Source organism: Mus caroli, chromosome 2 (assembly GCF_900094665.2).
Source record: "Mus caroli chromosome 2, CAROLI_EIJ_v1.1, whole genome shotgun sequence".
NCBI lineage: Eukaryota > Metazoa > Chordata > Mammalia > Rodentia > Muridae > Mus > Mus caroli.
The window spans coordinates 119,394,475-119,418,202 of record NC_034571.1 but is presented as its reverse complement, the minus strand read 5'-3'; the positions used below and the strand labels follow the sequence as shown (position 1 = coordinate 119,418,202).

At 40.6% G+C, this 23,728-nt stretch overlaps 1 protein-coding gene across 1 annotated transcript in view; it reads right to left on the bottom strand.

Annotated features, from left to right (window-relative positions):
• Usp8 (ubiquitin specific peptidase 8) overlaps positions 1-18,897 on the bottom strand; it is a 52,400-nt gene extending 33,503 nt beyond the window's left edge. Inside the window, exons 1-4 of the mRNA XM_021185785.2 lie at positions 18,667-18,897; positions 8,674-8,843; positions 6,490-6,634; positions 1,740-1,825 (exon numbers count right to left, since the gene is read on the bottom strand). Of these exons, the coding sequence (XP_021041444.1) occupies positions 1,740-1,825; positions 6,490-6,634; positions 8,674-8,777 (335 nt within the window). The 5' untranslated portion in view covers positions 8,778-8,843; positions 18,667-18,897. The remainder of the gene's footprint in view (positions 1-1,739; positions 1,826-6,489; positions 6,635-8,673; positions 8,844-18,666) is intronic.
• Between the last annotated feature and the right edge of the window lie 4,831 nt (positions 18,898-23,728).

Genomic DNA, 23,728 nt, shown 5'->3' with positions numbered 1-23,728 from the left:
GACTCCCACAAGCTGTGGCAGACGACCACATGCTCCCACCCCAAACAAATAAGCAAGCAAATGAAAAACAGGAGTAAAAATAAAAGTATTTCTAGATAAGAAAAGTGAAGAACTTGTTCCTCACAAATGTGGACTACCAGAAAAGCTAGGGCGATTCTCTAGAGCCCAGCAAGGAGTCAGGCAGAAACCTGCATCGTGTAGCAACAGAGCAAGCCAGAAAACAGGACAGGAAAGGCAGGTAGAGAAAAAAGTACTTCCCCTTGCTTTCCTTAAAGCATATATGCTACGGCCGATTAGGCATGAACAGAGGGACCGTGTCAGTGAGGTAGACTGTCAGGATAAATGGAAAAGTAGGACAGAATTAAATTGAATGAGCTGCCAGTAATGAAGGAAAGCTGCAGGCCAGCCTCAAAGGAGACTGTTTCCAGATAAGAGAAACAGTGATGGAATTCATCAGGAATGTATGATAACCATAGATGTATAAAAATGCCTAAAACACAACTTAAGATTCACAAAAGCTCAATGTGATTACAGAGAGAAATAAAGTATTTGTTTAGATTTTTAGTACCCTGTCATAATAATTGTTACAACCTCATTGCCAAAATAAACACCCCATGAAACAAAACAAAAACTCATAACAAACCACCACCACCTCCAGTAACAAAAGCTGGGCTAGACTAGGCCTGGAAACGCAGGTCCATAACCTCAGATATTTGAGACGGTGAGGCAGGAGGGCTGCAAATTCAAGGCTAGTCTGGGCAACTCATGACAGTGTGTGTGTGTGTATGTGTGTGTGTGTGTATCTTTCCAAGTTGGAGCATTTGTGGTAGCACAGGCCCTAGGTTCAAAATCCTTGAGGGGGTGGGGCAAAAATAGTTAAGATCTGAACAGCATTCAACAAAGCACAGAGACCTAAATGACAAACAGTACTACAGTGTAAATAAGGTCTGTCAACTCTAACCCCTCCTAACCATCCCCACCCTATCACACTCCAGCTGAAATTGCATTTCCATTGTGAGGTATATTCAGTCACTGCACTTGTCTTTTCAAGTACACACTGCATACTGGCCAAGGTAAAAGTATATGTAGAACCATAAACAGAGACTGTTTAATAATCAATTATCTGTAGCGATGATGAAATTGAAATAGAAATCAGTAAGATACCCAGAAAAATCTCATATCTGAAAATTAAACACCATACTTCTAAATAATACTGGGTCAAAGGACAAACAAAACACTCAAGTACTCTGAAAGAGCAAGTTACTCTTAACTCCTGAGCCATCTCTGTAGCCCCTATTTGTAATAATTTCATAAACTGGAAAGGCAGTCATGATAAATACTGAAATCTGATTGTTTTTAAGATATGTGATTTTTGCAACTATAGGGAGATTAAAACTAAGAATAAATACTTCATATTAAAGCCAATAGCAGTTTCTAATATAACGTGCCATATGTGAAGAATTAAAATTCCTTTTTATTATGCCAAAAAAATTTACAAATACCTTAACATGAAAAATTGGACATGAGTTCTAATGTAAAACATCAGTGCCATTTTAATAGCCTAAAATGTTCATGAAGAATATTAGTAGTAACACATCAATATGGGCAGTATCAGTTAACATATGACTTGTTTGCAGGAAATGGCTATTATAGGTATGGTTAGATATAAATGAGCAAACCTATAGTATTATCATCTTCTAATTTGCATTCTTTTTCAGAATTTATAGTAACATCAGTACCTTAGTTTAAGGCTTTCAGAGAGTCTTTCAGCTTCTTCAATAGCTTTTTTGATGTTTGCAGGTCCAAGTATTGAAAGATAATAATCCTGAAAGTATATGAAAACAATGCCACACTGTTAGTACCAGGCCCAGTTACAGCACTGGCGTTATATAAAACACTAAAATCTTGGTGCCTGTAGAAAAGAAGTAGAAGTGTTTGTTTTTGATGTCTAACCTATATAAATGCACAACTGTCCAAAACTCTCAAAGTATCTTTATAACATCAGTATGCACAAGATCCATGATATAACACATTTACCTTATTTATGAGATGCCACTAAAAGTAACACTGCTGATCACAGATAAATACTGAGGAGAGTTTGGAAGAACAAAGCAAATTTTCTTCTTACAAATGTGTATACACTAAGTTTCTTTTCTCCAGTCTCCAAAGGAATAAAGCAAATTATGAAAAGATGAATAATTTGGGATTTATTTGCTGAGACTGGGGCTCAGTGTGTCTCCCAAGCTGGCTTAGATTCTAGGATCTTCATCTTCAACTCCCAAGTAATGGGATTATAGGTATGTTCCTCTGTGAGAGGCTGTATTTACTATATTAAACAGATATTTTTGCCTCTATCTGTAACAGATACATGCTAACTAGAGTTAAGATACTTTTGACACACAAAACAAATTTTTTACTTGAGGAAATCATGAATTTCTAAAATCAAATAGAAAGTAATTGCATAATCTAACTCAAAAAAAGGTCTGATGTGGAAAGTAACTAAATGAAGTTACTTCAAGAGGTCACACATTAAGGTCAGTGAGACTCTGCCATCAAGGCTTATTGACTCTAATTCATTCCATGTCACTGTGTCTTTGTAACAGTAACAAAACCTATTAGGACACTTCATCGCTAACAGTAGTAGTAGTAGTAGTAGTAGTAGTAGTAGTAGTAGTAGTAGTAGTAGTAAAAATGTGTGTGTGTGAAAGGCAGTGAGTGAGAAGGACCATGAAGATAAAGGGCTCACCTTCAGCATCGAAGTGGGAAAGAGTAGTGACCGTAAAGAAATCTGTTGTAACAGTTATCATGTATCTATGCAATGATCTAAACTAAAAAACTCAAGCCTTTGACTTTTTACATTCTAATTCTTCACTGTGTCAGAAAAGCCCTTCACCAAGTAATACTAATAAAGGTGTAGTTTATTCAAAATTGCACCAACTGAATATTAGAGACTTCTAGTGCAACATGTTCTTTAAAAGTACAATACAATCATTGCAAGCCTCTCAGAAAAGCAAAACACAAAGCAAAACCAAAAATGTCCTCATTTATTTTACTTTCATGAACTCAATTAAAAAGCTAGTCTAAGGCGGGCAGTGGTGGTGCACACCTTTAATCCCAGCACTTTGAGAGGCAGAGGTGGGTGAATCTGAGTTCAAGGCCAGCCTGGTCTACAAAGTGAGTTCTAGAAGAACTAAGCCTATACAGAAAAACACTGTCTCAAGAACAAAACAAAACAAAACAAAAACAAAAAAACCCTGCTGTGTTTGTGACTGTCTATTAGAAACTAGGAGGCAGCAGTCCTCCCCGTCCTCTATTATTACTGAGGTGCCCTAAAGGCCATGATCAGCATAGATATTGTTGACAACATGTCAAGTGGCATAGAGCGACAACACTTGATTCCTCCTCAACTGAAAATCCTGCACAGGTTTACCCGTACAGCTTTCCTATTTCTCTCAGCTTCTCTAATTTAAAAGGTTAACCAGCAGGACTATAATGGTGCACACCTTTAATCCCAGCATGTCTGAGACTGAAGCAGGTGCATCCTACATTTGAGGCCAGCTAAGCTCCATAATAAGAGCCTGTCCAAAAAAAAAAATGGGGAGTGGGTGTGTGCGTGCGTGCGTGAGTGAGTGAGTGTGTGTGTGTGTGTGTGTGTGCGAGCGCGTGTGTACGTGCGTGAGTGCTTTGCAATGCTCTGATTGAGTCTTGAATATAACTCTAGTTTCATGAGGATTTGCTATGCCAGCATTTACCCCTTCTCTTGCTTCTCACATGACCCTGAAAGCACTGCTCAAGACCCAGCAGTTTTCAGCTCCATCACTGTGCCCTCTCTACTACATTAACTTTTACTTAAACACTTAGCAATATAAAACAAGGAATTCAGCACCATATTCTGTCCCTACTCAATGTAAGTAGTTATAATTATAAAATACGTAGGCAATTTAATACCTCACATACTTGAAGGTTAGAGTAAATAAAACAAAACATAAACAGTTCTAAAACAGAGGAGATATGAGGGCTCTAGGCAGATAAACAGGGAATCAAGTGCAGCATCCAAAGTAATAGCCTGAGTTAGCTGACCCTTTGAAGGCAGCTTCCGAACCTGATCTTCACAAACTCAGTGACACTGAGGACGTGAAGAGTTCTTTTTTTTTATTAGATATTTTCTTCATTTACATTCCAAATGCTATCCCGAAACTCCCCTATACCCCCCAAACCCTGCTCCCCTACCCACCCACTCCCACTTCTTGGCCCTGGTGTTCCCCTGTACTGAGGCATATAAAGTTTGCAAGTCCAATGGGCCTCTCTTTCCACTGATGGCCGACTAGGCCATCTTCTGCTACATATGCAGCTAGAGACACGAGCTCTGGGGGTACTGGTTAGTTCATATTGTTGTTCCACCTATAGGGTTGCAGACCCCTTCAGCTCCTTGGGTACTTTCTGTTGAAAGAGTTCTTATCCATCAAAATTAATCCCAACCTATTCAAAGGGGAGGAACAGACAATCAAAATGGTAATTCCAACCTTGCCAAAGAGAAAAACACGAAGTTCCAAAAGTAAAGCAAAAAACAATACACAAAATCAGTTCAATGACAGACTAACCAGCTGACAGCAACTACCAAAGTTAGTCATCGCCAAGCCTTCCAAGCATTTAGAGAGTACCAGGGCAGGAGCCGGGGTAGAGGTGTGTGACACACAACCTCCCAGTGTGCATGTGGAAGGCAGAACAGCATGTGGGAATCTGCTCTCGGCTACCCTGCGGGGCCAGAGAGTCAGATCAGGTCTTCCAGCTTTGCAGTCAGCCATCTCACCAGCCAGCCCTCTTTAAAAGCAATTTCTCCAGAACATTTTAAAGAGTGTTTGAATTTAGGCAGGCTTCTGGCTTCTTAATCTGCAGATAAGTATGCCTTTAAATATTAAAAGATGTTTTCTCCTATAGTAGGACTAATTCAACCATTTATGGGGAGGCAGATAAATCCCTAAGTGCAAAGGGACATTAAAACCTTAAAACGCAATAACAATTAGCATGGTTTTGCTGGGAGAAGAAATGACCATTAGCTTAACTATTAAGGTATCCCTCCTTATTAAGAGATGTTATCAGTCACTATACTCTGGGCAAAAACAAAGGGGTCTTCAAATAAGAGGAATTTTATTGCTTCTGTAAGTCAACTTTCCCACTACAGAACAAAGTAAAATACTATAAAGTATCAAGTGCTAACAGAGTGTGTCACTGTAACCTCCAAAATAAAATATCAATATTAATTTCTAATTGGCTAGGCATGCCGCTGTACTTTTGAAATTGAAGTGCTTTGGAGACAGGCAGGGGGCCTCTAACCTCTACGCCAGCGTGACTTTGGGACACTCAGACAAAGAATGGTTCCTCTGTGGGGTAAGAAATCTCTAGGCAGTACTTTGCTGTTTCTTGTGATAACAAGGTCATTTCTAAGGTGGAAGCACTAATACAGCATTCTTCCTATTCTTTAACACCACTTATATATTATTTTGCCTGTTTCTAGGACAACTGAGATGCAAACATCTTTTCTTTTCCAATTCTAGCTATCAGTTTCTCTGTCTATACCATGATAGCCCTCACTTTCTACTCCTGACTTCAGCAAAGTGAAAGACTAGTATCTGCTAAACAGATTAAGAACAAAAAAGAAAACATGAAGAGACATTGACGTCTTGCTCTTAATTCTAGAGCTGCATCTAACACAGCTCCATGTCAGTCAAATAAAAGGCTGACAGTTACACACCTGACCTTAAAGCAGACCTGAAAACACACTCGTACTTACTTTACTTTACATCTGTGTGTGTTGTGTGGATGTATGCCACGTGTGCAGGTGCCCAAGGAGGCCAGAAGAGGGCGCTGGATACCCTAGAGCTGGAGTCAGAAGCATTTGTAAGTCACCTGAAATGGGTGCTGGGAACCAAACCTGGGCCTTCTGCACAAAGCACTCTTATCCACTGAGCCATGTCTCCAGTCCCTCTGTTTTATTTATTGATAGAGGATCTCTCTATGTTGTCCAAGCTGGCCTGGAACTCCTGGGCTCACAAGAGGCCACAAGCATGAGCCACTGTACTCAGCTATTATTTTTCTTATTCAGTGCACTGAATAAACGCAATCCTTCCACCTGATCTAGCAATAATTTATTACAACAAAAAGCAAACAATTGGTTTATATACTGTTATATGCATATATTGATCCAAGCAAAATGTATGCATGAATATACTAACAAATAATAAAAATATATTTTTGCTTTGCTTTTCCTGGCCCCACAGGAGTTAAAATTGTCCTGTTAAAATTGTTTAAACATGTGATTTAAATTCATTGTTTTGTTGGTGACAGACCTCCTGCTTAGCATTACCAGGTTGCCAGAATTGAGTGAGAGGTGAGGAGGAACAAAAGTTAATTTCACAGGTAGTTAAAGCTTTTAGAGGTAATCAATAGCTATACTGGGTAAAAATATCAAATAAAATAAAGTGAGGGTACCTGCTGTTGCTTGAAATCAGGTCTCTTTTTGATAAGATTATAAACTGCCACATACTTCATATAAAGCACATAGGCCCTTTCCTCGTCACGGTCTAGTCTGCATTCTTCTGCTGTCTTGAAGATCTTCTGCGCGCTGTGTATATAACTTAGAAACGAAGAGAATTTACAAAACTTGGTGCTGGGGAAAAATACATGGAACAGAGAAACTCGGCAGATGACTTTGATAAAATACACTTCATGGTTTAAGTCTGTTACTTCACCCAACTTGATGCATAACCTCCCTCTGGGGTTAGGCAGTCTTAAGATACACCAGACCCTGGTAGAAAGAAATGACCATCTTCCAGCTAACATTTATAAAGTTTCTGTCTTTAGTATTTGAGAAAGTTCAAAGATGGCTTTATTGATTAAAAAAAAAATCAAACAACAAGAATTAAACAAAATTACTCCCCGTGCTACCCCATGTTACCAATTAGCTCAGGAAGAAGCTTTCTCTACTTTTCTCCTAACGGGCATTTTGAAAAGCCATTCTGCCACGGGTGATAGTAAGGAACAACGGTGTGTGGTGGGCCCTCTCCTCACCTGCAGTGAACTTCCACTGCTCAGTTGTCACCACTGACGCAGCATTTCCTTTCCATTTTTCATTTTCTTTTTTCTTTTTTTTTTTCTTTCTTTCTTTTTTTTGGTTTATCGAGACAGGATTTCTCTGTGTAGCCCTGGCTGTCCTGGAACTCACTTTGTAGACTAGGCTGGCCTCAAACTCAGAAATCCGCCTGCCTCTGCCTCCCCAGTGCTGGGATTAAAGGCATGCACTACCACGCCCGGCCATTTTTCATCTTCTTAATAAAATGATTCGTTAAAATGCCCCAGTGCCTACACAGGTATCTTAGCTTGTCTTCATTGATTCATTTGGGATCATATTTCTCTCCAATCAGAGAATATCTATTGCTCCCCATTGCTCTCTAAGATCTACTTTTCCTAAGTTTGGGGAATGTGGTAGCTAGGTTACCTTTCTTTCTAAAACTTTATTTCCACCTAAATAACAATGTAATTACTTACTAGTTTCTAAATCTCTTTTGCTGGTGAAAATAAATGTGAATGGAAAGTTTTCTGTTCCTCAACCACTTGAGTTGACAAGTTTAAGGACAACCTATTTTTAGCAAACTTATATTACCAGCAAGTATTCGAATCAGTGGACCGTGAGAGTTTGGAACCTCTCCTGGAAAGACACACTTTCTACATGTGCCTTAGATGTAAACCCAAACAAGTAAAACCATACAAAATAAATCATTAAGTTAAAGATTCTATCAAATTGGAATAAAATAAAACCCACAGAATACTAGTATTTACATCTTAGGGATTTCACTATAACTAAAATAACTCAGAATGGAAAAGGATTATTTGGCTTACACATCCCTGGTCAGTCTATGGAGGGAAGTCAAGGCAGAAATTCAAACCTGTTAGAAACCTGGAAGCAGGAGTTGATGCAGGGGCCATGGAGATGCTGCTCCTGGCTTGTTTAGGCTGCTTTCTTATAGAATCCAGAACCACCAGCCCAGAGATGTTCCCACCCTCAGAGGACTGGGGTAAGTCCCTTCCATCAAGCATTTAAAAAATACACTATAGGCTTGCCTTCCTACAGCCTGATCTTATGGAGGTATTTGTTTCAATTAGGTCCCTCCTCTCAGACGACCAGCTTGTGTTAAGTTGCCATAAAACTATTGAGGATAATTAGAAAAGAAAAAAAAAAGCAGACATAGCCCCTCTTTCAGTCAGAGAAAGAGTACGACAACATCCTAACTTGCACATGTCCTACACAAGGGTAAAGGTGATCTTTTAAAAGATTAAAAACCTTAATTAAAAGTTATACTGTTTTATGAGAAAAAAATGACTTGTGGCAAAATGGCTTTACTAGAACCTTCATACTCTTTTAAACACATCATCTAGTATACATACTGGTATGTATATATGTCATCTAGTACACATACTGGTCAGGAAGCAGGTACTTAAACCTCACAATCTCACATTTCTTCTGTTAAGACAAAGTTAAGAACTTCTCTAGGTCTTATTTACGCTTGTGATCACATCATTTTTCAAATAAACTTTAAATTAGCTATTTATTAAATCTAAATAATAAGGGAACAAAATAAAATTTACATGACAATCAAACTAGCAAAGAGCACACACTTCTTGGTGCTGGTTTTCTCAGGTTTAACTTCGGTCTTCTTATTGAGGTCTTTTAGTGAAGAACTGAGGTAGAGCTCTTTAGGAACTGAAGCTACAGCAGGCATGATGAGTAAGACTCGCTTTTCTACTTCAACAAACGGATGGTGTGGTTCATGAAAAGTAGTTCTTTCCTAAAACAAAACAAATAATTCCACTAATTATCATCAGCAAAAAGTGTTAGAATACAACCACAAGAGGCAGAGGGAGAGAGGGGCCTGGGTGGGAGAAGGGAAAAGGGGAACATGATCAGCTGGGGGCGGGGAGTCCAGACAACACGAAAGGAGAGGACTGTGATGACCAGCAGAATGAACTTCAGAAAGCACCAGAGACCTGGGAGGTGAAACTCTCAGCACTCAGAGGGAGAGACCCTAGATGAAATGCCCAACAGTGGGGAGAGGGAACTCGGGTACAGTCCACCTCCAGTAGAATGACAGGGCATCAAGTGAGGGATGGGGTTGCCATCCCACAGTCAAAAACCCTGATGCAGAATTGTTTCTAAAAAGAACTGCAGGGACAAAAATGGAGAAGAGATTGAGGAAAAGGCAGTTTAGTGACCAACCCAACTTGGGGTCCATCTTAAGGGGAGGCTCCAAGGCCTGACTCTATTGCTGATGCTATGGCGCTCTTATAGACAGGAGCCTAGCATGGCTGTCCTCCGAGAGGCCCAACTAACAGATGACTGAGACAAACACAGATACTCACACTCAGCCATTGGACTGAAGCTGGGAACCCCTGTGGTTGAATTAGGGAAAGGCTGGAAGAAGCTGAGGAGGAGGAGGGTGACCCCATAGAAGACCAGCAGTCTCAACTAACCAGGACTCCTGAGATCTCTCAGACTCTAAGCCTGACAGCTTAGACCAACCAGGCAGCATACAAGAGCTATTCCGAGGCCCCCCAACACATACAGCAGAAGACTCCCTGGTCTGACCTCAGTAAGAGACTTGAGGTCTCAGGGAGTGAGGAGTCCTGGCAGGGGTGGGTAGGATGGGGGACATTCCCTTGAAGAAAGGAGGGAGGAGGAATGGGATGAGGAACTGTAGGAGGAGGGCAAAGACTGAACTGAAATAAAATAAAAGCAATAAAAAGGAGGACATGAAGTTTGGGGGATGTGTGAAGGATCTGGAATGAACTGGATAGGATAGTGAGGTGTGTATGATTCACATACATCGAATGCACGTACGAAATTCTTAACAAACTAACAAAAATGTTACTTTTTTTTAGAGGAAAAAAAAGTATTAGAAAAATGAAACTCCAGGACTAGGAATGTAGCTCTGTGGCAAAGTGACTGGGTGGCGTGCAAGGCTTTGGATTGGACTCCTGGCCTCATGCACACACACCAAACAAAAGTATCACTCCACTGTTAAGCATGGCCCAGCAACTAGAAGGCTGAGGTAGGATGATTATGAGTTTATCACTAATCTGGGCTACCCAGTAAGACTCTGTATTCAAACAAAACCAAACACCCATTATTTAACTATATCCTCCCCCAAAAGGGTTCATTTTAAATTATCTTGAATTTCTATTTTGGGAGATATTTAAGACACACACACACACACACAAAATCTATGGTATTAAGCAATACTTATTTTCAAATGTTCATTAACTAAATGGATTATTGTACCACTTTGTCATCAGTATTAAAATTTTATCTATTAAATAGAACAGAATAGTAAAGCTTTTATATTTTTTCTGTTAAAACAACATTTGTAAACAAATAGAATTTCCAACTTGGAGTATTTTGTTTTCTTCTTAATATCAGTTTATAAAAGAAAAGTAGTAGGCAAAACCAGGTTTATATAGAGCTGAGAACCAAAACATATTTCTGCTTCTGCCAGAAAACACTCCTACACTTTGGTTTACTCTGAAAGGGTCTTTGATGGTTCATGCCATTCTTTGTTTTCTGGTATGCTAATTGTGACCAGTAGAAAATATGGAGTAAACAAAATGAAAACGGGAAGAATCAGAAGGTATGCAGTAATTAAATTGTGTGTGTAACTATCCACAAAGATACCTGGAGATGGAGCAGATCAAAGCAGCCCAGGTAGAGTGTCTTGGTATGGTCCTAAGTGTTGCCACCTAAAAACCAGTGACCAGACTAACTTCTGGTGTGGTCTTCTGCCAGGCACAACTAATTACCATTTAGTAATTTAACTAATTACAATTTAGTAATTTAACTACAACTTTATTTTCCCCATCATCTCTCTCTGCTCTCTAAATGATACAATCAGTTCAGTTTATTTACAGCGTCTAATCCTAAAAGACTGTTCTTCCAGAAATCCAGTATTCAATTCCATGTACTCACATGTTGGCTTATAACCCTCTGCAACACCAATTCCAGAAGATCCAACACCCAAGTAGTGTGTAGATATACATGCAGACAAAACTGCCATACACATAAGAATAAAACAAAATTTTTTGGTTTTGTTTTGCTTTTCTAGACAGGGTCTCTCTGTGTACCCCAATCTGTCCTGGAACTTGCTTTGTAAACCAGGCTGGACTCAAAACTCAAGATTTACCTGCCTCTGCTTTTCTCTTCTTTTCTCTTCTTTTTTTTAGACAGGGTTTCTCTGTATAGCCCTGGCTGTTCTGGAACTCACTTTGTAGACCAGGCTGGCCTCGAACTCAAAATCTGCCTGCCTCTGCATCCCAAGTGCTGGGATTAAAGGCGTGTGCCACCACTGCCTGGCCTGCCTCTGCTTTTCAAGTGCTAGGATTAAAGGTGCCTGGACAAAAAACAAAATTCTTAAGGGCTGATTAAGGTACAACTTAAGGGAATGGTCTTAGTTCACTTGCATGAAAAGCACTCCAAAAGCACTTTAATTTCCTTTGACTCTAGTCATTCTGGTATTAAACACTAATACTTTATGAATATCTGAACTTATCCCTTCCAATTCTGTGTTAGGACTATATTATTACCAAACAGCTTTCCTCTAAAAATCCCATTTTTACCTTTTCAGTTTTTTCTATGTATACTTGCTCCATGCATCTATCAAGACATGTTGAACTAACTTGAGATATATGCAATGAGAAACAATGACCTTGCATATAAAAACTTGGTACATTTTATCTCCTGTTTCAAACCTTGTGTCTAAAGTTGTAATAATGAGAGAAATAGTTTCTGCCACATTGTCACTTCCAAATGGGTCAAGTGACACTGGATATGTTCTACTGAGGTATCAATTCATTAACAATTCACCATCAAACTACCTAAGAACATCCATTAAGTAACAGGTATGACAAGGATGCCTTGGATTGCCTCGTTCTCAGACAGCATCATTATTTTAGTATCAGTGTAAATCCCAAGCAGATTTACCTTGCAAATGCAGGCTCTGTATTAAAAGGATAGGTGCTGGGGCTAGCAAGATGGCTCAGCGGGTAAGAGCACTAACTGTTCTCCCAAAGGTCCTGAGTTCAAATCCCAGCAACCATATGGTGGCTCACAACCACCCATAATGAGATCTGATGCCCTCTTGTGGAGTATCTGAAGACAGCCACAGTGTACTTATGTATAAATAAATAAATCTTTGGGCCAACCAGAGAGAGTGGCACAGACCAGAGAGAGCAGAGGTCCTAAAAATTCAATTCCCAACAACCACATGAAGGCTCACAACCATCTGCATAGCTACAGTGTACCCATATACATAAGATAAGTAAATCTTTAAAAAAAAAAAAAAAAAAAAGGGGATAAGTGTTGAAGAAGACACTAGTGTTGCTCCCTAAAGATGAACAACACTTTAGTTCAAAGCCAGGTGTTGGAGCCCTTGGAACTGGAGTTAGAGATCCTGCGTGCTGCCATGTGGGTGCTGGGAATCAAAAGTGGGCCATCTGAAAAAGCACTGAAAAACTGTTCTCAATCCCATCTCTTTAGCCCCGAAAACTTGGATCTTTAAAAGAATGTGAAAATTGTGTCAGCTATATAAACAATTTTTTTTTAAAAGAGTAAGTCATTAGCTAGTTTAGGGTTAGATCTAAACTCGTCAATATCCTGCTGTATAAAATGCCATGCTTCTAGACGCTGGAGGATTAGAGTATCTCCACACAAGGCTTACAAAACAAATGGGGAACAAAACTGTAAACAGTGGAAATAATAGTAGTAGATGGTATTACAAATAAAAACATCAAGAAGGAAAACTACCACCAAAGGGAACTAGAAGTAATCAGAAAAAAAGCAAATGTCTTTCTTCTTTGATGAGATGGCTTTGATAGAGGTGAGGAATAGTGTGGGGACAAGGTCAAGAAACCAAGTTCATCTCTAGGAATCAGCTGCCAGACAGAACATACAAGAAGCCACGAGGCAAAGCAGTCAAAATAGTCTCCACACAAGTCATAAAAGGCTATGAAAGCACAGAAATATTTACCTGTTTTCTAAAGGTAATGAGAGAGCCACAGCAGGGTTCTGAAGGAACCTGCTTGTTAGTTGTGCAAGAGGTGAAGAGAGAAAATCCTAGTTATCTGTTGTAATGATTTATAAATTTATAAAGATGGAAGAGAAAGAAGGGTGGAGGTCGGACGGCAACAGAAATGAAATAGGGGAAGTAGAACAAGAAACCCTGCAAAGGCAAGGACAGGATCTGCCTTCATGGAACAATGTCACCAAAGTCTTCAGCAATGGCTTTTTAGACAAATGGAGATGTGTGTGTGTGTGTGTGTATTTTACTGGGTTATAGATTCAAGGCCAACTTGGGCTTCCTAGCAAGACCCTGCCTCAAAGAAAGGGGATATATATATATATATATATATATATATATATATACACACACACACACACACACATACATACATACACACATATAGACATACATGTATATAACCCAGTAAAATTATGCAATATTTAAAAAAAGGATTATAAACTAAAGCAAACAAATTAGCCTGATGTGTAGCCTGAAGCTTAAACAGGAGAACTGAGAATTCAAGCCAGTCTAAGCTACACAGCAAGACAATGTCTCAAAACAAAACAAGAACTTGATAGCTCACATGACAGCAGTGCTATTCCAAATACAGTCCAAAGACCAACACTGGCCTGGGGAGCTACTAGCTGTTCTGTAACAAAATAAGCTCATGATAGAATACAAACCGAAAAGCAGACACCTTTTACAGTTCCCAAACTTCCAGTCTAAGGCAAGCTTTTACATCCTAAAGAAAACAGAAGACTAAGCAGGGCTACACAACGCAGCCATGTCTCATCACGGAAGGCAAGGTGGAACCTTAAGTGATTCAGACTCGGAACACACTTTTCTAAGAGATACAGAAAACAGGGATTGATGGTCACAAATGTCTTACTCTGGTTAACAAGAGTTAATATTTATGAAATAGTAAGTCAACAATCAATTGCTCTACTACATATTAATATGAACCAGGTCACTAGCTGAACTCAAGGAAAGGAAAATCCAGTTCAGCTAGATGGAGAAAGCTTCAGCCAGGCCACAGTGTCTTCTTTAATGCTGGCCCCTTCCTTTCAGGGTGGCTTAAGCTTCCCCCTGTGTCTGACAGTTTTTGGCGTTCATGTCTTAGTCTTGAGTCCCACACTGCTCGCTACCTATACTGCTAGTTAGTACAGTTTTGGGCCCAAATAACAAATTGGCTGAAATGATGAGAGATGAGGTGAGAAAGGCAGCATTTCAGAAGGGAAGCACCATAGAGACATAAAGTGAGAAATTACTAAGAAAACTGCCTTACAATGTGGACAAGCAGGGCAAACAATAGGAATCATGAAGCAGTAATCGCTGGGATCAAAGAAGCCCACTGATAATATGATGGATCCTGACTCTATCTTAATAACCCTGTCAACACTTAATAGCTGCTTCATAAAAGTAAATACTGACACAGAATGGAGGGCTTGAGAAGACATTTGACAAGTCAGTACTGCCTCAGGATGGCCAAAATGGGTACATACAAGATGGATTCGAATAAGGGAACAATACTACGGGAAAGAATAGTTAGAAAGTCACTGCAGGAAAGAACAAATTAGGCGCACTAATTTGGCGATTTGGTGATTAAAACAGTATTTCCACTTGCTTACATTACCCTATTTTCCTTCTGTGAAAAGCGAAGAACACTAATGTTATTAACTAAATAACAGTAACAGGCATACAAAAATGTGTACCTACACAGGAAGCTGAAGCTAGAAGGTGCTAAGTTCAGGGCTACTTTGGGTTACTTAAAAAGACCATGTCTCAAAAACAACCAAACAAGCAAACCAATAACAACAACAAATGTAAAAAACAAAACAAAACTGTAGTTTAATAACTGATCAGTGATGGGGTTGGAGAGATGGCTCAGTGGTTAAGACCACCGACTGTTCTTCCAGAGGACATGAGTTCAATTCCCAGCACCCACACAATTATCTGTAATACAATCTGACCCCCACTTCTGGTGTGTCTGAAGAAATCAACAGTGCACTTACATACATAAAGTAAATAAGAATTAATCCCAGCACTCGGGAGGCAGAGGCAGGCGGATTTCTGAGTTCGAGGCCAGCNGAGGCCAGCTTGGTCTACAAAGTGAGCGCCAGGACAGCCAGAGCTATACAGAGAAACCCTGTCTCGAAAAAACCAAAAAAAAAAAAAAAAAAAGTAAATAAGAAAATAAATAAAAATCAAAACTGATCAGGGTATGGTGGCACATGCCTTTAATCCCAACACTGAGGAGGCAGAGGCAGATAGAGCTCTCAGTTCAAAGCCAACCTGGTCTACACAGTAAGTTCTAGGACAGCCTAGGCTACACAGAGAAACCCTGTCTCAGAAAGAAAAAACCAAAACAACCCTATTGTTTGGGAGGTTACAACACAGTATCACTGAAAATGATGCTGTATCACTTTTATTCTGTGACCAAAACCCAGAAATCATTTCAGGGGGAGTTTATCTTGGCTCACTGTTTTGGAAGAACTTCAGTCCATCATAGATGGGAAAGTTCTGACAGTTGATGGCAGCAAGAGGATGCTGAAGTGGTTCCTCTAATCTGGCAAACCAGAAGCAGAGAGCTCTGAGGGAGCCATAGATTGGAAAAACCTTCAACTGTCCCCAGGCACAAACATCCACCAGTCAGGCCCCACCTCCTGAAGGATACACATACTTCAAAATGTGGTGTGAAGCTGAGTCTAAGCAAGCAAAATGTGAGTCTGGGAGGGACATTTTACAACTATTTTATTTATCCTGCTTTTATGTAGTATATTTTAAAACATATACAATTCTCTTTAAAACACAGACAGCAGCCATTGAGTACAGTGGCATGCATCTGCAATTCCAGCTACCTGGGGAGCCTGAGGCAGGAGAATCTCTTAAGCCCAGGAGTTAGAGGTCAACCTTGGTCATGGTAAGACACTTTCAAAAAATATAAACAAATACAATCAAAAGTGTATCGACATCACATACTAATAACTAACATTAAGAGAATAAATCACCAAGAAATTGAAGCTTTGCTTTTTCGACAGCTGATATTTCACTTAAGGCCTCAAACTAGGCATTCTATGGGAAGACAGACTCAGAAAAGAACGGACATCTCTGCAATGAAGGAAAGCATAATGCTAAACAAGGAAGAGAAGAGCTCTAAGGGACATGAATAAATATTAGAAAGCTAAGGAAAGGGAAGGAGGAAAGTACCCCTAGTTTCTAAGAGCAAAATTATATGTGGTTATATTACATTTGCTACACAGAGTATTTGATATATACAAAATGCAGTTTTTGTGTGTTATATACCCGTGTACAGTGGTTACACACATGTTGGGAGCCTATAAAGTAGTTTTTGAGAGCCTTTTGCTTTAACAGGTAGGAGTCAGGCCATGGGTGATAGGATATGTATGTGCCATGCCCTGGGTGTCCTAGCACCAAACACACATAAACACAAAAATAGTATACATCTATCATTTGATGGGGAGGGCGCCTTGATTGCTCTAACCAGTAGAATATTACTAGAAGTAATGTGCCAATTTCTTGATACGGGCTTTTCAGAGACTGAAAGCTTCTACTTTCTGCCTCAAGTGTGGTCATGGAGCCCAACACACATGCCATGAGAAGTTTAATCCACACAAAGAGGCTGGATGTGGGCTCGCCAGTTATCATTCCCAGCTGCAACCATCAGCAACTATCCAGGTGAACAAAGTTGGATTTTATAAAATAAAATGCAAGACTCCTCCCTGCTTCCTGATGGCGACGAGGCAAACAGTCTCCCTCACACACCCTTGCCAACAGGGGACTGCGCTTCACCTCAGATGCAAAGTAATGGAGTCAAATTAAGCTTGGGCAGAAGCCTCTGAAACTGTGGGCAAAATAAATCTTCTTCCCTTTAGAAAATCAGGATGCTAAGTATATAATGAATACAATCTGATGTGCTGGCTTTACTTTACAACTGGTTTACACAGCCATCTGGATTCGGTTCCATTCTTATCAACAAAAGATCAGGATGATTAATAAGGCTCAAGTAAATAAATCAACAAGTTAAAGAATAAAAAGAAAACCTTAAATATTTTTGTTAGTTTATCTTATCCATTGTTATCTCAAAAACTACAAGTCTACAAGCTATTCATTATTCATTCCTCACAGGCTTACATTACTACTGCAAGATCCGTGCAATGCAACTTAAATATGTACCCAATATCTGGGCAAAAGAGCAGGAATATACATTTTAGGATCAACAGTGATACAGTGGCATAATTAAGTTATATACTAATTCATATTCTTAAATAAGCGTAAATACAGCCAACAGCACCTTAATTAGGCCAGTGCTCTATAGATGAGAAACTACCTAAATCCAACATGATTGACTTTCAACAGGGAGTCTTAAACACAAAGAGCAAAATACTCAAAAAAGCAGATATCTTTAAAAACAAAAACTACCACCACCAACAATACAGCGAGCCTGTCAGTGGTGGGCAGCACTCGAGAGGCAAAGGCAGGCAGAACTTTGAGATCTTTGAGATCAAGGGCAATCCTGGTTTAGAGTGAGTTCCATAATAGCTATGGCTGCACAGACAAACTGTCTCGAGGGAAAAAAAAAAAAAAAGAAAAGAAAGAGAAAGAAAGAAGGAAAAAGAAAAAAGCCACCAAAACCAAAAAATAACACATGGAGTTTTTAATGAAGTAGGATAATATTACACAGCTAAGAATAAAAAGAATACCCTTGCCAGGAGTGGTGCTTGATGCAGTTTTATCCTCAAGGGAGGAAGGTTTCGGTGAGTTTGAGACAAGTCTTGTTTACAGAGTAAGACCTTGTGGGTGGTGGCGGGGAACAACCAAGAATTACACCCTTTAGCTAGGCATCGTTTTGATCCGAAACCCTAGAGCTTTTTAATAAATATGAAACTCCTTAGATTCTGCAACACCTCTGTGAGTCACATAAATATTTCTTGAATGACTGACTCAAGGTCACAGGCTGCAAGCAAGAACAAAACATAGGAACAGGGTCTGCAGCTATGTGGGTAAAGGAATATCACTGTGATTTGGGGTTGACAACTCCCTCGGTACATCAGAGTTGAAGTGAACTTGTCAGTGCCACAAGTCTACAAACGAAGAAACATTTTTAAGAAAAGAAAATGCCCTCTTTGAAGAAGTTTTAAGTGTGGTGAGTTTACTTAACTCAATTTTTGTACTTCACTAAAAACATGCGTGACCCGGGTAAAGGGGAATAGGGAAAACATGACAAATGGTTGTAGTGAGGCCTGGGGTTGTAGGTAGCACAAAATGAGAAAAAAAGGAAGCAAAAGGAAGGAGTCCAAAGTTGGGTCTAGTGTCCAACAGAAAGGAAAACTGGTCAAGGCCACCCTCTGAGACCGGCAAACCACATCAAACTCGCTGAGCACTGTAGGAGGGGGACGGGAACGACCAAGAGTCGGGCCCTTCCTGGACCAGCCAGTTGTCTGGGGTTGTCCCACCCCTCCGCGGACAGGGCTCGTCTCCCGGATGACCAGCAGCTGGAGGACGCCTTCCCCAGGAACCGGGGCCGGAGCCAGGCCGCACTCACCGCAGCGCCCGCGCTCCGCTAACACCGGCCTCCTCGCCTGACGCCCATCGCCCACCACCAGAAGGAGACCGAGCCTTCGCTCTCAGACGCACAGCAGCGCAGCTCATCCCCTCTTCCCGATTCGCATTGCGTGGCGACGGGTCGCGTCTCGAAACGTCACGGCGAGGGCGGGGCTTCCAGTGAACCCTGTAACTCCGCCTTTCTGTCCCGTAGGGAGGGACATCAGGGTGGCCCTCTCCGGAAGGGTGATCGCCGAACCGGCCTGAGCATGCGTCGGAAGGGCAGTTTGAGCTGGTGCGGGACGGAAGCGTGCGTGCAGCGCTTCCGGTGTCCTCTCGCGTCTCTTTTCCGGGTGGAAGTCAGTTCAGATTGTGTCACATTGTGACTTGGAGCTGTCCACGGAGGAATCGAGGATATTTTGGCGCCTCTCAATAGTGCATTTTTCCCCTCAGATCGGACATTAGGGGAAAAATACGGGGAGAGGATTGATACCTTCTAAAACTTGGGAATAAACATTCTCCAAAGCCAAGCCTCTGGTTAAAGAACAGACATGTTTGGAAAACAAACACATTGCACAAACACCGTCAGCATCTCCAAAAGGACCAGTCTTACAAAGCTGGGGTTTGATCTCTTGGGAGAGTTGTCTTGTGGAGAAAAGATGGGCTACTCGTGGACATAAAAATTGCTTAGAGTGGAGTTGTTTTCCCTGGTCACTAAATCCGTTGGGACAGTCCAACTTTTTAATGCATGTCAAATCTCAAAGCACAGGTCTACTAAGTATATAAAATGAAAATACTTAGCAGATAGGCGGTCATTAAACGTTAAAGAGTAGTAAACATCCAGTCTACCAGCCTTTAAAATAAACGTTAGTTTCGTTTCCATTACAATTAGCTACATGCAAAAATATTCTTGTGCTGGGCGGTGGTGACACATGCCTTTAATCCCAGCACTTGGGAGGCAGAGACAGGCGGATTTCTGAGTTCGAGGCCAGCCTGGTCTACAGAGTAAGTTCCAGGACAGCCAGGGCTACACAGAGAAACCCTGTCTCAAAAAACCAAAACCAAAACAAACAAACAAAAAAAAACCCTTGTATTTCTCCTTTAAAAAACCAACACTAAATTATATACTATTTGTTCTCCCTAGACAAGTAAAGACTGGTGTGATATGATATGCTGGGAACTACTGGATAATAGCCTCAAATGGTTTTTTTTTTCCCCCTCATAATTAAGGAAGAAATTGTTTTTTTGAGGATGGATTATTTTAGGAAAATGTTTTTTCTCTGGTCAGCTTTGTGGAATTGAGTAAGGAAAGAAAAACAGAGCTGAATGTGAGAATAAGTATAAAACATATGGAGAACATTTTGGGGTGCTGACAATCGGAAGGAGGTAGGACTGAAAGGAAGAGAGACATCATTGGAGTATATCAGTGAAAAATTTCTCTGAGCCCAACAAGATGCGTGAAGTCCTTACCAGGTAAACTTGGCAATCTGAGTTTGATTCCTGGAAAACACACACACACACACTCACACACACACATGAGTTGTATACACACATGTGAGTTGTCCACACACACACACACACACACACACACACATGAGTTGTATACACACATGTGAGTTGTCCACACACACACACACACACACACACACACACACACACACACGGGAGTTGTCTTCTGATCTCCATGTGCTTCCCCTCCCAGAGAACAATATATATTTTTTTAACCTCTGAAGATGAGGTCCCAGAAAAGCTTTTAACAAATACTGCTTTTTAATATTCACCTACAGTTTTTTAAAATTTTTATGTATTTATGCATGTGATGCCTTCTGAGGCCAAAAGAGGGTGTCCTAGCCTCTAGAGATGGAGTTACAGGTAGTTGTGAGCCACCCAACATGGGTGCTGGGAGCTGAACCTTTGTCCCCTTGAAGAGCAGCAAGAGCCCTTAGCTCTTGAGCCATCTCTCCAACCCATATCTATAGTTATTTTATTTGCATTGATGTAATTCTGGTTCTATCTCGTCCCACTCCCAGCAAACAGAATTCTTCCTCCTTCACTAACATCTCAGCTGCTGGTTTTGTTAGAAAGCACAAATCATTTGCATGAGTTTCTGTGTAAATGGAGGAAGAAGTAGATGTGTGGGTCAACAGGTACCAAACATAAGGTACAAGAAATGGCAAGATAATCCCCAATTTGAGCCATGCAGTAAAAGCAGAAAGACTGAAGATATCTCCAGATAACTAATAAAAATCCTGGGGTGAGATTTGAGCTTTTCAATACTTATAGAATGAGAAATCTTAATGAGGAGGGACACCTGGATGAAAATATGCTCCTTCAATTGTATTGTAGGACATGGGTATGTACAGGACAAAACTGTCTAAACTGTGAAGAGGAAAGAGTGAGTGTGCTGGAGGAATTTCAAGAAGTTGAACGTGAACCCATAAGTGAAAATCTCCAGACCCATGTGATGGTGTTGCAATCAAATAGGCATGACAAGAGCAGTGTATAAAGTCATCTGTTTATATATGAATAGCATACAGACTTTACATTTGGACTTGGTGTTCTATTTCCAAGATACTTCATTATATATGAAAGTATTCCAAATAAAAAAAAAATTAAAGCCCTGAAGTTCCTGTTGTCCCAACCATTTCAGATAAGAGATATGGTGGTTTTACAATTGGAGAATGTTATTAACTTTAACCTATGATACTTTAAGGAAGCATCTAAAAAAGATATTTTAGATTAAATATTTAATATTTATACATGTATATCATGTATGTGTTTGGATGGAATCCTTCCTTAAGATAGCACTAGACTATAATACACTATGTATTGTATTATATTATAATATCTCTACAATTTATTTCCACTCATATGATTCATAACCGCTCCCTTAGTTATTTTTTGTTGTTGTTGTTGCTATGCCAATCTCTAGCTCCAAAGCAGCTGAGCAGTTCTGCTTCTGTGGCTCTTCTATCCACAGTATGCACAGCTTTTCTCATAGGCTCAGACCAGCTCCATTCCATACTTGCTGCTGTCCTTGATGGTTGCAACTAAATTTGGGCCTTCACTAATGGCTTCTCCTGGCCTTGGGTGCTCTCCATGTCTTCTTCTTGCTTTCAAAAACAGTGTTTCCTGGGAGACTCTTAACCACATTCCAAAGGACCACATCTGTGCACTGACTCTGAGGAAACACTTCCTAGCAGATTCTGCCTCCATGATATTGCTGCTGGTCTCTTCTTAAGCATAATTTAATCTCTTCTCAATCATTTTAGTGATTTTGGCCTCTTGCCAATGACAGCAAATTCTTCAACCCTATCTGACCAGAACACAGTCTTTGGTTCTTTCTTTCTTTCTTTCTTTCTTTCTTTCTTTCTTTCTTTCTTTCTTTCTTTCTTTCTTTCTTTCTTAAGATTTATTTATTATGTGCAGTGTTCAGCCTGCATTTATACCTGCAAGCCAGGAGAGGGCACCAGACTTCATTACAGATGTTTGTGAGCCACCATGTGGTTGCTGGGAATTTAACTCAGGACTTCTGGAAGAGCAGACAGTGCTCTTAACCTCTGAACAATCTCTCCAGCCCTGTTTTTGTTTTTTTCAAAGCAGAATTTCTCTGTCTGTGTAGCTCTGGCTGTCCTGGAACTTGCTCTAGACCAGCCTGGCCTCAGACTCAGAGATCTGCCTGCCTCTGCCTGCTCAGTGCTGGGATTAAAGGTGTGCACCACTACCTCCCAGTGCAGATTTTTTTTTTTTTTTTTTTTTTTTTTTGGTTTTTTGAGACAGGGTTTCTCTGTGAAGCCCTGGCTGACCTGAAACTCACTTTGTAGACCAGGTTGGCCTCGAACTCAGAAATCCGCCTGCCTCTGCCTTCCAAGTGCTGGGATTAAAGGTGTGCGCCACCACACCGGGCTCCAGTGTAGATTTTTAATTCAGAATATCAAGTGGTGCTGATAGAGTCATTGAGGGAATCTTAAAGTCCCTCGATGGATTGGATTGGATCCTGTTTATTTTGGGGGGTTCAACCATTCCCTGGCACTAAACAGCAATATCCCACAAACCTAGTGCCAATGTCTGTCTTAGTTAAAATTTCTATTTCTGTGAACCAAAAGCAGAATGAGGTGTTTGTTTGTTTGTTTGTTTGTTTGCCTTAGACTTCCATCACTGAAGGAAATTAGGACTGTAGTTAGGGTTTTACTGCTGTGAACAGACACCATAGCTAAGCCAACTCTTATAAAGGACAACATTTAATTGGGGCTGGCTTACAGACTCAGAGGTTCAGTCCATTATCTTCAAGGTGGGAGCATGGCAGCATCCAGGCAGATAAGGGGCTAGAGGAGCTAGGAGTTCCACCTCTTGTTCCAAAGGCAGCTAGAAGACCAGCTCCCACATAATTAGAAGGTTTCATTGCCCATGCCCATAGTAACACACTTCTACTCCAACAAGGCCACACCTCCAAATAGTGCCACTCTCTGGGCCAAGCATATTCAAACCACCACAGGAACTTGAGGCAGAAACCTGGAGACAGAAACTAAAGCAGAAGCCATAAAAGAAAGCTGCTTACTGGCTTGCTCCGCCTACTTTGTTATACCAGCCACATCCACCGGCACAGGGATGACACTGCCCACAGTGGACTGAAGCCTCCCACATCAGTCAGTAGTGAAGAAAATGCCCTCAACACTTATATGCATAGGCCAACTTGGAAAGGGCATTTTCTCAATTGAGATTCCTTCTTTCTAAATGACTCTAGTTTGTGATAACTGACAATAAAATAACAAACACAATACCTACTATTTTCCTATAGCCTACCTACACAGACACACTCACATACAAGGATGCACAAGCACCTGCACACATCCAGCAAAAGTGTGTGTATCCTGTTGTATAGCAATATAGAAGTTTGAATAAGAACAACCCCACATAGCCGGGCGTGGTGGCGCACGCCTTTTATCCCAGCACTTGGGAGGCAGAGGCAGGCGGATTTCTGAGTTCGAGGCCAGCCTGGTCTACAGAGTGAGTTCCAGGACAGCCAGGACTACACAGAGAAACCCTGTCTCGAAAAACAAAAA